Raw genomic sequence first — 17,346 nt, forward strand, 5'->3', positions numbered from 1 at the left:
CCACAAAACAGTTGAAAGGTATAATCTAAGAGGGAATTTTTTGCGAAACTTTATAGACACACATATCAATTCAAAGAAGCTTTCTAAAAATGCAATTTTATATTGCATTTTAACTTGACCACCTTCTCTATCAGCTCCTCCCCCTACCCACAACAGCATTCCAAAACTTGTCCCTATCTTATGTGGTGTCAATGAGCTGATGACTTCGGTAGGATTAAGGGGGGAGCAATAAATGTGAAACCATCATTTAAGCTGCTTAACATTGAATTTTAGTTTTAAAAGGTCAGTGCGTAGGTGATATAAAATAGTTACCATTTTCTTTATGTGTTGAAGTGCTTTTTTTTCCCTCTCTTCATCTCCAGTAATTTCCAGCAGATTCTGAGCCATGGGGGATGAGGAGATTGCAGCTCTGGTTGTGGATAATGGGTCTGGGATGTGTAAGGCTGGGTTTGCAGGGGATGATGCTCCTAGAGCAGTGTTCCCTTCCATCGTGGGGAAGCTTCGACATGAGGTCAGTGTTTAATAGACTTCTTTTTTAACTCTGCTTATTTTTATAAAAGGCCTTCAATTTACTAACAGGTATCATCTTGTAAGCTCTTCAAGAAAGCAAACTGAATGCCAAACAATAGATGTAGAGACTTCTATCAAAATCTCAATGGTTTTGTTTCTCTGGACCTCTTTTCCCTCTCTTTCTCTCTCTATCTTTTGTGCTTAAGTATTTCATGTTTATGAATAAACACTGAAGGAAGTATAATATTCAAAAATTAGAAGCTCACCATTAATGCTGAGCCAAAAGAAATATTAGGAGGTGAATGTAAGATATTTGTCAAAAATATTGGGGAGTAGTGAAAAGGATAGAGATAATTGGTGCCTCAAAGAGAAAGTTGGCAATGTTGGGACAAAGGAAGTGTAAGATGTCATGGAGAGATTTAAAATAGATGAAGTATTGGAACTGTCAAATCTGTCAAAGAACTGCCAAGTATCACTTTCAAAGCTGTTACGCAACTGTGGGAAAAGATTTGCTAACCCATGCTAGGCCCACAAAAGCAAAATTGGCCAAACTGTACCAGAACACCCAGAATTCCCAAGCAGCTCACAAGCACACAGACAAGGGAATACACTTTAAGCTTCCACGGACAATGACAGAGCACCACAGATATCTCAAAGCCCCAAGGGCAGTTTCACAACCCAGCAATACCAAAGCCACACAAAGAGCAGGACAGAAGAGCACCAGCAAGGATATGCTCCAGGAACAGGACAATGGAAGCACCTCACCACTTCAGAAGAGACATTAACACCTACCTGTGAAGAGGAATGGAACCATAGATACTGTCAGGATGTTGCATTATATGAAGGAACACGACATTCATCTGATATTTGTTTTCCAATTAGCATCCTAGTAACTAAATTACTCCATTTCCAGATACATTGTAGTTTCCTAATTCTTAATCAGTGTCATTGTGCAGCATTACTATAAAACTGGTCTCATCCTCAGCTCTGGGAAGAGAAACCTGATCTACCTGTACAGACTGTCAATTCTGTGTCAGCTGGTCTGTTTTCTCTTCCAGCGATATCGCTTGCAATAAACTGTTTGTCAATTTCACTTCGAGATATGTTTTGTGATCTCTAACCTATTGGGCAAATTTCTCTGACAATTTGGTGTTAGTTGGCAGGCCCTTTTTTTCTCTCAACAGGGTAAGCAAACCTCACATTTTAAATTTAACCCAGTTGGTACCTGGCAGCCAGCCCCACCCAGGGGTCAGACCAGAGAAAGGCTGGGCGACTGTGCAGGGTGGCCACAATTCTGATCTGTGGCGGATTGTTCAATTGTTTGATGTTTGGAATTTGAAAATTGAGTCATGACTCTGGCGTGTGGAGGTGGGCACTGGCCTCCTAAATTGTTAACTGACTTTTAAGCTGCCATGTCTGGGTGTGTGGAGGTCGTCTGGTGGGAAAGTAAGTTAACCGGCAGCTAATAATTCGGTACTAAATAGTGTGGACTGGGCTTGTGGAAACCGTCACCTGTGCTAAATTAATTACCTGAAATTTTGCAACAAACCTTAATTTGGCCCACGCGTGATTCACCTTGAGTCAGAACTTCTGTCACGAACCTATTCTAGCCAGGAGAAAGACGGTTGGGTAGAGAAAGTTAGGCTTCCTAAAGAAGGGCTTATGCCCCAAACGTCGAATCTCCTGTTCCTTGGATGCTGCCTGACCTGCTGCGCTTTTCCAGCAACACATTTTCAGCTCTGATCTCCAGCATTTGCAATCCTCACTTTCTCCTAGAGGAAGTTAGGCACAATACATGGGGAGATCGCTCATCAAATTCTTGCTTTACTACTGTTAGATCCACAGCTCGAACAACATTGACTTGGACCCAGCTGTGTTGTACTGTCCTGTGGTTTCTAAGTGTTTGTTTTGGGTGTGTCTACTTGTTCTGTGCTTACTGAGTGCTGCATTGTCAATTTCACTTCTCCCACCATAGAATATTTATATTCTATCTCAGAAGAGATTGGTTGAAGGAATTTCAATCTACTTTCTTTTAAGCAAAACATCATCAACATTAACTATACCATCATAGTTTCTAAGGTTTTCCCATGGTAGATATTAGCTGAGTTGGCATAGAGAGGAGCAGGGCAAAGGTTGGTTGCTGGGGGCATGTGTTGGTATGAGTTGTCACTGAGTTGAGATACAAGCTAAAAATCAGCCGGGAGCTGGATATAGGGGACAGGTGGGCCTCTATTTCTCTTTCCCTGTAGCCTTGTATTATTTTTCTTTTCATTTAGCTATTTACTGAATTCATTTTTGAATCTTCCTAATTAATTGCTGTTACTTTTCATTTGGACAGTACATGCCAGGTTACAATCATTGATGTTTAAAAGAAAATGATTCCCACATGTCATGTCTGTGCCAACTATTCTAAATAGGTTTCCTCTCATTAGAATGAGTTTCTCCCTGTCAATTTTTTAAAAAAACTCCTCACAATTTTGAGCATCTCTATTAAATCTGCCCAACCACCATAACCTTCTCAGTTCCAAGCAAAACATAGAAACCACTCTAGTTTCTCTTGCTCCTCTGCATAACTAAAGTCTTCATCCTTGGCATTATTTTAATAAATCTCATTTGTACCATCTCCAATAATGTGAAATTAATCCTCAAATGTGAAACTCAGAATTGGACACAAAGCTCCTACTGAAGCTTAATCAATACTTATACCAAGTTATGGCTTAATGCCTTCTGCTCTTGTCTGTTATGTTTTATGTCTCATTGATATGAAAATATGGCACCAGTTTCTTCATCAAAACAGAAGATTTAAAGTGTCTGGAGTCATGAGATTTCAGGTTACTTTTAGTTTTTGAGAAATCACATCTTCTCTTGACAAACAACACATAGAAGCAAGGAGTCACCAGACACACACGATCAAACATCAAACAATTGAACAATTAAATACTGCAATCACTATTTTTAAAGCCTGAAATCTTGTTCTGTTCGTTTTAAAACATCTTTCCCTTTTCATTCAAAGATTTGTGTTTGTGTGCTCCTAGTGCTCTGTTCCTGCACTAGTGTGCCATTAGCTTATACGATCCCTCCTCATTTTCATGATCAAAATGAATCCCTTCTTTGTTTCGCATCTGTCTGTATGCTTCATCAGTGTCTCTGTATCCTCCTGAAACCCATCACTTTCCACTTCATTGTTCTTTACATTATTGCTCTCCCAGTCTGTATTTGGTTTATTAAAGTCTCCTGCTATAACTATTCAATGATGATTGTACCTCTGTAATTTCCTTGTGGATTTGTTGCTCTACGTCTTTTCCGCAAATGGTGGTCGAGAGGCTCCTCTGAGTAAGTAATTACACCCGTTTTGTTCTTTAGTTCTAGACAGTGCATTTCTATTCAAAGAGACCATTGTGGCCTTTGTTTTATTTTGCTTTTGCTGCTGGTGACTAAAAGTAACTGGTTTTAAGGGTTTGAAGGGTTTCCTGTATGTGATGAACTCATATTGAATAATGGTGAGATACTGATCTACAGAGGACATTGGGTAAACAGTAACAATGACTTAGAGGGTTGTAGCATGGAATGTAGCGAAGGACAGGTAAGTTGTGTGTCTCGGTGTTTATGGTGTTCAAACAGTGATAGATATAGAAATATGTACTTGGAGGTGTAAGGAACTGTTAGCTGTGCTACATATGTGATGTGGGAAGTGTTGATCTGTGGCTGTTGTGCCAATATACTGATAGTGAAGGGCAGCTCCCGACTGCCAATTCTTGACTGGGTGCATGGCTGGGGTCAAAAATGGTACCAGCACCAGGCATCTCATGATTTCTGGGTCAATGGCAAATAGTTCTGCTTATGGCCAGTGAGAGAATTGGGTTGCTAATTGACAAACAGGATGCCATAGAGGCAAATTTGGGATGGCAGTGTGAGCAAACACATTACTTCTCATGAAGGGTAATGCAGTGAAAATGGTACTCAGCTAATTTCTGGTAAAATTCTACACCACATTTCAACCCATTCCGCAGCACCATCATTTTACAGTGATTGAAGTCTGCCTCTGTGCCAAATCTTTGTATTTGATTTCACTGATTCTTCCTATTACTTTCTTGTGGATGGAGGAGTCTACTCCAAAATTCACTCCCAAACTGAGAGCTTAGACGTTCTCAACTTCTAATAACCTGTTTATTTGTAACCTTACCGTCTTGACCTGGAAGTTGCAAAAACCAACCTTTTCTACTGAGATGAGTTAATCCATTATTTGGGCTCTTTCTAGGAAAGAGATTGTACTTTCTCCTAACACCAGCCATGTCACCTCCAAAATACCCTAATAAGATTCAATCTCTATGTTTCTTAAATTAAAACATTGATTTTATCCTATATCAAAAAAAAGTGGTCTTCGATGTTCACCTTACCGATCGTAAACAAGCACGACATTAATAATTTTCCATAATGCTCCAGAGTTACCTTGAACTTCCAATGCATACTTGATCAGGTCACTATTTTGGAAGAACTGTCTGCCTAAGTGTTTGTTTTTACAGATACCCTTCACAAAAGTAACCAACACCTCATATCACTATAGGACTATCTACAGCAAAAGAACTGCAGTGGTTCAGGCAAACGGCCTACCATCACCTTCTCAAGGGCAGCCAGGGATGGGCAATACATGTTGGCTCAGCCAACGATGCCCAAATCTCACGATTGAATAAAAATAATCCACCTTTCATCACACTTTCCACAAAATAATATACATGTATCCATAAGAGGCAATTTCATAATTCCCCATAAAAAACATTTAATACTATTTTACTACTAAATTAACAGTAATAATATGATCACATTAAACATACAATGAACTACATGGCAGCCATATTTTGTCACGGGATCCATTACTTCTTCATGAAAAGACTCGATTCCTCTGTGGAATTTTACCTGATTATATTATATTGTATAAGATTAAGCTTAACAACAATGATGCTATTAACTCGTTAAGTGTCATGGGATCCGTCTACTTCTTCATGAAAAGACTCGATTCTTCTGTGGAATTTTACCTGATTATATTATATTGTATAAGATTAAGCTTAACAGCAATGATGCTATTAACTCGTTAAGTGTCACGGGATCCGTCTACTTCTTCATGAAAAGACTCAATTCTTCTGTGGAATTTTACCTGATTATATTAGATTGTAGCAACAATGATACTATTAACTCTTTATTGTATTTTAGCCTAGCAACAATTAAGTATAACTATGACTACGTGGCAGCTGCTCTTTACCAGCTACTTATCAGCTACTTATTGTTTTCTCAGCTAATTAAGTGTTTAACGCGACCTTTAAACAATGCTGACCGAGGCACAGTTTGAGATTCCAGTTCTTTAAACAAATGATGTAATTGCTTAACTTAGACTGTAAGGGATAAAAGCAGAGCTAAAACAGACAGAACTCACTCTTGTCTTGAAACACAGACAATGAGTCACCCAACCATCCTCTGAACCACCAGGCTTGCAGAAAAGACACATTTGTGCAAAATACAGACCGATCGGATGAAGCATACGGACGGCTAAGAGCTTGCTGAAATACGCCTGCCTAAAAAATTCTCGGTTGAGGCACTGCATTCTAGCCTGAAGAAGATACAATCTGAACCAACTAGCTGAAACACGCTAGTCTAAGAAGATCCCATTTGGGACACTCAGGTATTAAGCTCTGCTTTTATCCTAGGTATCTTTTAAGAACATTCAAAAAGGCTGTAACGATTGTGATTAATTGAAAACATCTGATTGTGAGTATTCAACTTATTATATTGATAAATTTCTATTATATTTTACACCACACACTTCGTATTCGCCGAACCTTTATTTGATAAGATATGTTTACCTTTGTGTTGGTATGTTAAGTCTAGAACTTAGCTGAGAAGGCATTAGGATTGACTTAAAGTGAATCCCTCTCACTCCTAGGTGAAAGGATAAACTGAAGGGACCTAGAGACCTGCGATAAACCCAGCCGAGTTTGTAGCTATCAGGACCATACAGTCAATAGGGACCACTGGTAAACTTGACAGGTAACGGCCTCAGGTATATGCCCGAGGTACTGTAGTTTAATCCGGTAGTAACCCATACCTATTGAGGATATCCACCTGAATAACATAACAATTTTACTTAGGACTGTTTGGATCATAGCAGTTGGTATCAGCTATAATGTTATTTCTTCCAAGAACTTTAATTATTTTTAATTCAAACACCTAGAGGATGAAATTCCATCAAAACAACTGAAGGATCTTGTCTCAAAATTTTCCAAAAATAAAACAAAGAATTGTGGTCTGTATAAAATAACAGTTTCTTCAGTGTGTTAGTGATGTAGACTTCAAACTGATGAAACAATACAAGACAATGTAGCTTTCTTTACCATTGAATGCATGCATTCAATTTCTTCAAAACAACGAACAGACCATTCAATCACCATTTTGCCATCTTGTTGTAAAACAGCACCCACACTGATGTTGCTGGTGTCGCAACCTGTTAAGAAGTCTTTTTATAATTTGCTACTGCTAAAACCATGTGTTTTCCAGCACAGGTTTCAACTGTCAAAAAAATTCTGCTTTTGCAACTATTCAAGTTCACAGTCTTTGTTTAACAAATTTGTCAATGAAGCAGAGGGGTATTGTGAAAAGATTGACAAGGATGTTGCCAGTGTTGGAGGATTTGAGCTATAGGGAGAGGCTGAACAGGCTGGGGCTGTTATCCTTGGAGTGTCAGAGGCTGAGGGGTGACCTTATAGAGGTTTACAAAATCATGAGGGGCATGGATTGGATAAATAGACAAGATCTTTTCCCGGGAGTGGGGGAGTCCAGAACTAGAGGGCATAGGTTTAGGGTGAGAGGGGAAAGGTTTGAAAGGGACCTAAGAGGCAACATTTTCATGCAGAAGGTAGTGTGTGTTTGGAATGAGCTGCCAGATGAAGTGGTAGAGGCTAGTACAATTACAACATTTAAAAGGCATCTGGATGGGTGTACGAATATGAAGAGTTTGGGAGTATATGGGCCAAGAGCTGACAAATGGGATTAGATTAGGTTAGGATATCTGATCGGCATGGACGAGTTGAGCGAATGGTCTGTTTCTGTTTTGTACATCTCTATGACTCTAAGCCAATATCTTGTGGGAGCTTGGAACAAATGTCCAATAAAATCCACATATGGCAATATATTGCAAATGTTCACATTTTGTCCTAGACATGATAACACCCAAAATAGTTTTTATTTTTACCTCTCTAGGTCCTACATGGTGTTGTATCACTATGTAAGCCAAAAAGTCATTTTTACCCAGATTTATAACCAAACTAGCTCTTTGTAGATGATTAACTAGTTCGTTCAAGTGATCTAAATGTTCTTTCCAGGTCGTGGCTGAACACAACCAAACTGTCAATGTAAACGATGCAATTACATAGCCCCTCAATGACTTTATTGTTTAATCATTGGAATGTTGATGGTGTATTTTTCATGACAAGCAGCATGATTTTGCATTGAAAATTCCATCCAGGTTACAAATGCTAATATTTCTCTCAATCAATGAACGTGTTAATATCCTTTCAGTGAGTCAATTATAGAATCATAGAATTCCTCCAGTGTAGAAACAGGCCTTTCAGCCGAACAAGTCCACACTTGTTTGTGGGCGGCATGGTGGCACAGTGGTTAGCACTGCTGCCTCACAGAGCCTGAGACCCGGGTTCAATTCCAGTCTCAGGCACATTAGTCAGGAACAAATGTAGTTTAGTAGGGAAGTGGAATGGGTCTGGGTGGTTCATTCTTTGGAGGAGTAGATAGATTAGATTAGACTACAGCGTGGAAACAGGCTCTTCGGCCCAACAAGTCCACACCGACCCGCCGAAGTGCAACCCACCCATACCCCTACATTTACCCCTTACCTAACACTACGGGCAATTTGGCATGGCCAATTCACCTGACCTGCACATCTTTGGACTGTAGGAGGAAACCACAGCAAACCCACACAGACATGGGCAGAACATGCAAACTCCACACAGATAGTTATCCAAGGCTGGGATCAAACCCAGGTCTCTGGTGCTGTGAGGTAGCAATGTTAACCACTGAGCCATCATGCCACCCTTTGAAATGATGAATCATACAAAGGCTTTCAATGCAGTCCTCCAATCTACTGAGTCTACTTTTGATGTATTGTTGATTTTGTGATAATCAATACAATAACTTTGTGACCATCAGATTTTGGCACTATTACAATAAGTCAGCTCCATCTACGGCTCAGTCCAGTAATTTAAATTGTTTATAGAAACTTAGACACTTCTTCACTTGGGGCTAATTTCTTTGGGTTGAGATTGTAAAAATCTTGTTTTATACCTAACACATCCCTTACATGAATATAATAAACAACCAAAGATGTTTTTCTGAACTATTTACACAAATTGATTTATGATTCTCTAATAGCTACTTTTATAGCTTTCTGGAAGTTAATTTATCATGCTATCTAATGTTTAAATATTTTGTATTATTATTCAATCTGATTATAGGATTAACTGGTCATTTTTCAAATTATGATTAATTCTCCAATTGTACTGATATTATTTTCATTTCACTCCCTATTTCATTCACATACCACATATACATTTTTGTCTAGACTATCATCCCATGATGTCTCTTTAATGTATTAACATGATATACTTGCTGATTTTTCCTTCTCTTTCAAGTTTTCACATCATTATTTTTTCATTTTTAAAAATTGTTTTTAATATGTGTTGTGGCTTTGCTGGCTAGGCTGGCATATTTCCCCCATCCCTAATTCTTCTTAAAATGTGGTACTGAGCTGCCTTCTTGAATTGATACACTGCAACCACTGTACATTTAGGGAAGGAATTCAGGATTTCAGCCAAGCAATACTGAAAGAACAGTGAGCTATTTTCAGATCAGAATGATGAGTGGCTTGGATGGGAACTTGCTGTAGTGGTATTCTCATATCTGTTGCTCTTGCCCTTCTTGGTGGCAGTGGTCATTAGTGTGGAAGGTGCATCAGTGGTGCAGGAAGTGAATGTTTGAGGAAGTGGTGTCAATCAAGTGGGCTGCTTTGTCTTGGATGGTGTCAAGCTTCTTAAATATTATTGGAGCTGCACTCACTCAGACAAATGTAGAATACTCCGTTACACTCTTGACTTGTGGCTTGTGGATAGTAGACATGCTTTGGGGAGTCACGAAGTGAGCTAATCACTGCACGATGCCTAGCTTCAGAACTGCTCTTGTGTCAGCAATATTTGTATGATTAGTCTAGTTCAGTTTTTGCTTAATGGTATCCCTGAGGATTTTGATGGTGAGAGATTCAGTGATGATAATACCATTAAATATCAATGGACAATTGCTAGATTCTTTTCTATTGGAAATAGCCATTCCCTGGCACTTGTGTATTACAAATGTTACTTGCCACTTGGTAATCTTAACTTGGATAATGTCTAAGTCTATCTGGACCACTTCAGTATCTGAGGAATGATGAATGGTGTTGAACATTGTACAATCGTTAACAAATATCCCCACTTCAGACCTCAGGATGGAGACAGGTCATTGATGAAGCAGTTGAAAATTGTTGGGCCCCAGGACATTACCCTGAGTAACTCCTGCAGAGATGGTCTGGAGCTGAGATGATTGATTGCCAACATTTCATACGGTTAGTTATGGCTCCGAGCACGGGACAATTTTCCTTCTGATTTCTATTGGCTTTAATGTTGCGAGGGTTCCTTGATGCCACACCTAGTCAAATGGGGCCTTGATGTCAAGAACAGTCACTCTTACCTCCCCTCTTCAGTTCAGTTCAGTTCTTTTATCCATGTTTGAGCCATGGGCTGAAGGCTGACATTTGTGATGCTGGTGACCTCCAGCCAGATTATTTCAAATGCTTCATCCTTGCATTTTGTACTGATATTCTGGGCTCCTTTATCATTGAAGATGGGCATATTTGAGGAACTGCTTGCTCCAGACTGTTGTTTATTTGTCCACAATTATTCAGAACTGGATGTGGCAGGATTGCAGAGCTTATAGTTGATCTATTAGTTATGGAATTGCTTAGTCATGTCTAACACTTGATGCTTATACTGTTTTGCATACAAATAGCTCTGTGTTGTAGCTTCACTCATAACATTTCATTTTCAAGGAGACCTTATACTTCTCCTGACAGAACTTCCCACAATTTTCATTAAACCAGGGTTGATCCCCTGACTTTGTGGTAACAACAGAATAGAGGATAAGGTGTGCTAAGAAGTTGCAGATTGTATTGCAGTACAATTCTACACCTGCTGGTAGCTTCATGGATGCCCAATCTTGAGATGCTAAATCTTCTGGAAATTTATTCTATTTCGCACTTTGGTAGTTCTAAACCCAACATGATAGAGGGTATCCTCAATATGAAGCTGGGACTTTTCCTGACTGAGGTAACTTATTCTCTTAATTGGAAAAACTCCTTTCTAAGAGAGAGGACATACTAGCTTTGACCCCAGTCAGGTCTCCCTCAACTGCCTTAAAACTAGCTTTGAATCTTGGAGTTTCTTAAGTTAAATCAATTCTTGAACCCAAACCAAGCTAATTGCCTTCAATGTTTACCGTACCTACCATAAATCTCCTCAGTATGAAAAATCTTCCAATGGTATTTGAGAGGTTCCTTGCTTCCTGGGCAATTCCTGGATTAGGTCATTGTTGAAGGGCTGTCTGACTTAGTGTTGCGGATGAAATGAATTATGCAGTGGGTGACTTGCTTAGTAGCGGTCTAATTTAAGGGAACAATGAATCACACCACACAAACCTTGAGTTATTGACTGTTTATTCCTGAGCTCATGGGGAGACACAAGTCGACCTAATGGTCACAAGACTCTCCAACGAGATACAGAGAGTTGCGTGATTATATAGGTTACAATTATTTAACAATAACAAACTGTAAATTGAAGTGTAATAAGTAAGTAGGCATTTTGCCCAGTCACTAGCCCCAGTCACGTAGTGTCTGGACAGTGCTAGTTAGTAGCTGATAAGCAAGTGTTCGTATTTCAATAGGATCTTGTAAAGAAGAACATTGCCATGTGTTCGTACAACTGCAAGGTCAACCACCTCACTGAGCCTGGGAATGTACAAGCTTAACACGCAGACAGTAATATGAAATTTAAAATGGGTTCCAGGCTTTTAATATGTGACAAGATGGCTGCTTTGGTTATAACAAATCTCCCATGCTTAGTTTTCCACAATAGTAACCAACAGCCTTAAGCCTCTTAATTAAGACCCAGTCTCTAAATGTTATATATATATATATCAATCAGACACACTTCACAAGTGACACTATTCTTTGCAACAAAGGTTACAAGTCTAAATAACTATGTTGTCTGCTCATTGCCAAGGTTTGGGATATCTGCTCTGGGCTCAAGAATAACTTGGCGTGGGAAAGGGAGGATCCGTGGTCATGGTCAACATTTGTACCAGTGACATAGATAGGATGAAGAAGGAAGTTCTGCTGAAGGAGTATGAGGATTAGGTGCAAAATTAAAAAGCACAATCTCAAAGATAATAAAAAATCTTTGGATTACTACAATTCAAGAGATAGAATTAAGGTAGGGAGCAAATTATTAATATGGACCACGAGGCTAAAAGAATTTCAGGAAGAATTAAAGTGCAAAATATGTTAAGAATATACCATCAGGAATATACTAGATGTTACAAAATAAACCTAAAGACTATGCCTCTGAAGATGCATTGCATTCGTAATGCAGATTGAAGTAAATAAATATAATCTGATAGCCATTCCAGAGATGTGGTTGCAGGATAACAAATGTTGGGTCTGAATGTTGATTTGATTTGACTTATTATTGTCACATGTACCGAGACAGTGAAAAGTATTGTTTTGTGTGCTATCTTGACAAATCGTACCTTTCTAAAATAATAGAATCAGATTATAGAACAGAATACAGAATATAGTGTTACAGCTACAGGGAAGGTGCAGAGAAAGATCAACTTTAATATATGAGAGGTCTGATTACAATGGGAAAGAAGCTGCTTTAGAATCTGTTGGTACATGTTTTTAAACTTTTGTATCTTTTGCTCGATGGAAGAGAGTCGACTCAGGATGGAAGGGGTCTTTGATCCTGTTATCTGCCTTCCCAAGACAGCAGAAAGTATATACAAAGTCAATGGCAGGAAAGCTGGTTTTCAGGATGGACTGGGCTGCGTTTACAACTCTCTAATTTCTTGTGGTCTTGAACAGAGTGGTTGCCATATTATGATGCATCATGATAGGATGCTTTCTACTGTGCATCAATAAAAATTGTTTTAAGAGTCATTGTGGCCATGCTGAATTTCCTTAGTTTTCTGAGGAAGTAGAGGTATTGGTGTGAATTCTTGCATGTAGCACTATTGAATGGTATATAACATTCAAAAAGAATAGAAAGACAGATAATGGTGGAGGCATAGCACTGTTAATCAAAGACAGCATTGGTCCAATAGCTAGAGGTGGCCTTGGTTCAGGAGATCAGGATGTGGAATTGATTTGGGTGGAGATAAGTTATGGTAGGGGAAGGGAACTATTAATAGGGTTATCTACAGACCTCTGAAAAGTAAATACAATATGTGATAGAAGTGTAAAAGATATGTCGGGTGCTTGTGACAAAGACATAGCAATAAATATGGATGACTTTAATTGACATTAAAAATTGGAAAAATTAGATTTATAATATTAGCCTCAATGAAGAGTTTGTGAAATGCTTTTGAGGTAGTTTCTTAAAGAAGCATAATATGGAACTGACCAGATACAAACTCAAAGTAGTTGTAAGTAGCAGTGAGCATAATATGATTAAACTTTAGAGCTAGTTGAGAGGGAGAAGAGTACATCAAAATCTTGTAGTTTAAACTTATATAAAGGAAAGTCTATGCACACAAGAGCTGAGGATGAGAAGAAGCCAGTTGGAAATGTAAAAATGGATAGCATGAGTTTCTATCGGTATCAAAAAAAGGAAAGAGAAAGCAAAGTGAGTGTTGGTCTTCTAGAAGATGAGACGAGAGAGTAAATAAATAAAAAGGAAATGTGGATGCAATGAATAATTATTTTGCTTCTTCACTGTTGACAATACAAATACATTCTCGCAATGCCTGTAATCAAGAGGTTGAAGGAAGAGGAGTACATTGTGAAATTATAATCCTTAGGGAAACTAAGTAAACCAGTGGCAGTCTGGTTGATAAATATCTTGGTTCTCATGGACATACTGTGATTCTTGGGTCTTGTAAGAGGTAGCTAATGAGATATTTTCTGAAATTTGCTAGGTTATGGAAAGGTCTAATCAGATTGAAAAGCAATATGTATATACCCTCAATTCAAGAAGAGACGAAGGCATAAAATAGAAGATGATGGCTTGTCCATCAAGGAGAAGGTATTAAAATAGATAATTAAACAGTCTATAACTGGACTCAGTTAAAAACTCAAGGTAATCAGATAGCAACAGTATGGTATTGTGAAAGAGAAATGATATTTAACCAATTTATTGGAATTCCTTGAAGGAGCGTAATGGGTTGTAGATAGAGGAGATCGATGTACTTGGATTTTCAGAAGATATTTGGAAAGGTTTTACATAAATTTTCTTTGCCCACAGTGTATGGGGTAACATACTAATATGGATTATTTTTCTGCTTGGCTGGAAGTGATGAGTGGGGATCGGTGCTGAGCGTATTATATTTTACAATATATATTAATTCATTAGATGAGAGGATTGAAGTGATAATGGGTAGATTTGCAGTTGGCACAAAGCTAGGAAGGAAGGTGCATAGTATATATCACATACTTACTCAATTTGGCTCATTTGGAAAACTAGGCGCACAGCAGTATGGTTGTCACTTAACTTATCCTGAAGTGGATTTGCAAACTTCTCAGTTGTAACAAACTGTTTGAACAAAATAAAACTACCTGAGCTGCAGGTATTCAGAAAGAACTTGCAAAGCCACACTCCCAGGGCAACTAGGGCAATAAGTGATAAATGCCGGCCTTGCTGGCAATCCCCACACTTCATAAAAATTAACCATGTTCCCTTCCTCCACGAGTTTACACAGGCATTGAGGTCACTGTCCCATAGGGTGATGGTGATGCAATGTAAAGTTACTAGATTAGTGATCCAGAATGCCATTTGGTTCATTAATGTTCTTTAGAGGAGAAAGTCTGTTGTCCTTACTTTGCCTATTTTTCCAGATCAACAGCAATGGGTTTGATTCTAATCTGCCCCTTAGCAATTAGAAAAGTGAAATAAATTCTAGCCTAGTCAGCCATATTACATGAATGAATCATTTTAAAAAAGACTTATTATGTTGTGTCAATAAAAAATGTAGGTGATTAGCAAAAACCTTAAAGTTTGCTCCGTAGCCAGAAAATGTCCCAGTTATTAACTCATCTCAGAAAAAGTGTCCCAAATGGTGGAATCCCCATTCTGGGGGAGTGAGCATGCAATGGTTAGCTGCACTGTCCCAAACACTGACCTGAAGTGACTACAGGAGTTATCAAGTGCTTCAAATGGCCACCCTCTTTCTCTGGGACTTCATTGTTTTTTAAAAGTTAGGCTCTCCAGATGTTAACATCACAAACTCTGACCCCTGCCCAGTCCCCATACTCACGAGTATTCTATCAACTTAGTGCCAGCTCACGGTTCTCTACCTTTACTCTTGGCTCCTTATATCCCTATTCTACATCATGCTGTGGTCCGCTATGCTTTACCTATAAACCTTCAATGCCAACTCATCCAATACCCACAATGAGTAGACCTCAGGAAGCATGCTGAAATAAAATAAAATTATATATATCCATTACAAATTCTATTCCAGAAAAAAAACTTCCAGCAAATGGTATTCAACGAATTTAAGTCTCTTCAGGTTTTTAATTCTGATAAAAAACATATATATTTATAATCCCATTTCAAAGGCAGTTAATCCCATTAACGATCTCTTTGAGCTTCCATTCAAAGTGTTAATTTCCATATTTATAGTGATAGGCTGTGGAAGCATTAATCATGACAGAATGATAACACTTAGCGTTATGTCAATAAACAGCTACTGAGTGAATGCTCATGGTGCAGTGTTAGTGTCCCTGCCTCTGACCCAGGACACCTGGATTTAAGTCCCATCTGTTCCATGTGTTATGTAATAACATTTCTGAACAGGTTCATTAGTAAATACCGAAATAGATCTTGAAACTGCTTGAACAGGTTTGCAACACTTATTCAACAGACAGGAATTTACCCAATTTTCGAAGGCCTTAACTTTAAGTAATTTACAGATTGGCAGTTCTACAGGTATTATCTGTTCTTAATGAGGATTGATGGCTTACAGTGGTCGGGATAGGTGTTAGTTTAGGATTTCCAGACCATTGTTGTTATGCTATGGAGTCTCCATGACTGTCACTGAGTAACAAATTTTTAATACAGTCCTGGTTCTCGCTTTATAATAGTGTGTATATAAATCAGTTTGGGGCTTTGATTTTACTGGCTGACTAAGTCCAGATATTTACTTCGTGTTACTATAATTCTTTGTTTCCTAAGTATACCTTTTTCTATCTTTTTCTTTACAGGGAGTGATGGTTGGAATGGGTCAGAAGGAGTGTTATGTTGGTGATGAAGCCCAGAACAAGAGAGGGATTCTGACCCTGAAGTATCCAATTGAGCATGGGATTGTGACCAGCTGGAATGACATGGAGAAAATCTGGCATCACACTTTCTACAATGAGCTGCGAGTTGCCCCAGAGGAACATCCTGTCCTCCTCACAGAGGCACCTCTCAATCCCAAAGCTAATCGGGAGAAGATGACTCAGATTATGTTTGAGACCTTTAACACACCGGCTATGTATATCTACATTCAGGCTGTCCTGTCCTTGTATGCTTCTGGCCGCACTACAGGTATTGTAATGGACTCTGGTGATGGTGTTACTCACACTGTACCTATTTATGAGGGATATGCCTTGCCCCATGCCATTCTGCAACTAGACCTGGCTGGCAGAGACCTGACTGACTACCTGATAAAGATTCTGACTGAACATGGGTACTCATTCACAACCACAGCTGAAAGGGAGATTGTCCGTGACATCAAAGAGAATCTATGCTACATGGCTCTTGACTTTGAGTCTGAGATGGCTGTAGCTGCCTCCTCTTCAACTCTAGAGAAAAGCTATGAGCTACCAGATGGTCAAGTCATCACCATTGGCAATGAACGTTTCAGATGTCCAGAGGCTCTCTTCCAACCTTCCTTCCTAGGGATGGAAACAACTGGAATCCATGAAGCTGCCTTCCACAGCACCATGAAATGTGACACAGACATCAGGAAAGATCTGTATGCTAGTGTTGTCTTATCGGGTGGATCCACCATGTTTCCAGGCTTTGCAAATAGAGTGCAGAAGGAAATCACAGCCTTGGCGCCAAGCACAATGAAGATTAAAATCATTGCTCCACCTGAAAGGAAGTATTCAGTATGGATTGGTGGCTCAATCCTGGCTTCTCTCTCTACCTTTCAACAAATGTGGATCATCAAACAGCGATATGATGAATCAGGTCCCTCTATAGTCCATCGCAAGTGCTTCTAATCAGTTTCCCTATGTGGGCTTGATCTGGCTTAAGGCATTATTACAAGCAAAATGATCCCTCATATAGTTTCATTAATCACTTGTATATCTTCATGAATCAGTAATCCTCTTTATTCTAAGTGATGTTGAATTCCAAATAAGACATTCCTCTCGAGTTTGTTCCAAATAGTATTCTAATTTGCATGCTGGGAGCCTACCAATTGTTCAGAGGCTCCTTTCTGTGCTCAATTACAAAATTAAAAGCAAATTAATTTTCCAGTTCAAAA

At 38.9% G+C, this 17,346-nt stretch overlaps 1 protein-coding gene across 3 annotated transcripts; it reads left to right on the top strand.

The window, feature by feature from the left end:
* The first annotated feature begins 385 nt into the window (after positions 1–385).
* Positions 386–17,080, top strand: LOC132815056 (actin, cytoplasmic type 5-like). 3 transcript variants are annotated; one of them, XM_060823741.1, is made up of 3 exons: positions 398–511; positions 16,076–16,560; positions 16,753–17,080. In XM_060823741.1, the coding sequence occupies exons 1-3, from the start codon at positions 434–436 to the stop codon at positions 17,078–17,080; spliced, it is 891 nt and encodes a 296-aa protein (XP_060679724.1). In that variant the 5' UTR covers positions 398–433. The 3 variants fall into 3 exon arrangements, with proteins under 3 accessions (XP_060679721.1, XP_060679722.1, XP_060679724.1); XM_060823738.1 differs by having other exon boundaries at positions 386–511; positions 16,076–17,080; XM_060823739.1 differs by having other exon boundaries at positions 386–511; positions 16,202–17,080.
* Positions 17,081–17,346: the final 266 nt, after the last annotated feature.

Source organism: Hemiscyllium ocellatum, chromosome 4, assembly GCF_020745735.1.
Source record: "Hemiscyllium ocellatum isolate sHemOce1 chromosome 4, sHemOce1.pat.X.cur, whole genome shotgun sequence".
Classification (NCBI taxonomy): Eukaryota; Metazoa; Chordata; class Chondrichthyes; order Orectolobiformes; family Hemiscylliidae; genus Hemiscyllium; species Hemiscyllium ocellatum.

Coding starts and splice junctions, on each gene's coding strand:
- LOC132815056 (XM_060823738.1), top strand. CDS start 386: ATGGGGGATGAGGAGATTGCAGCTCTGGTTGTGGATAATGGGTCTGGG. Junction 512..16,075: donor TGGGGAAGCTTCGACATGAG/GTCAGTGTTTAA, acceptor TTTTCTTTACAG/GGAGTGATGGTTGGAATGGG.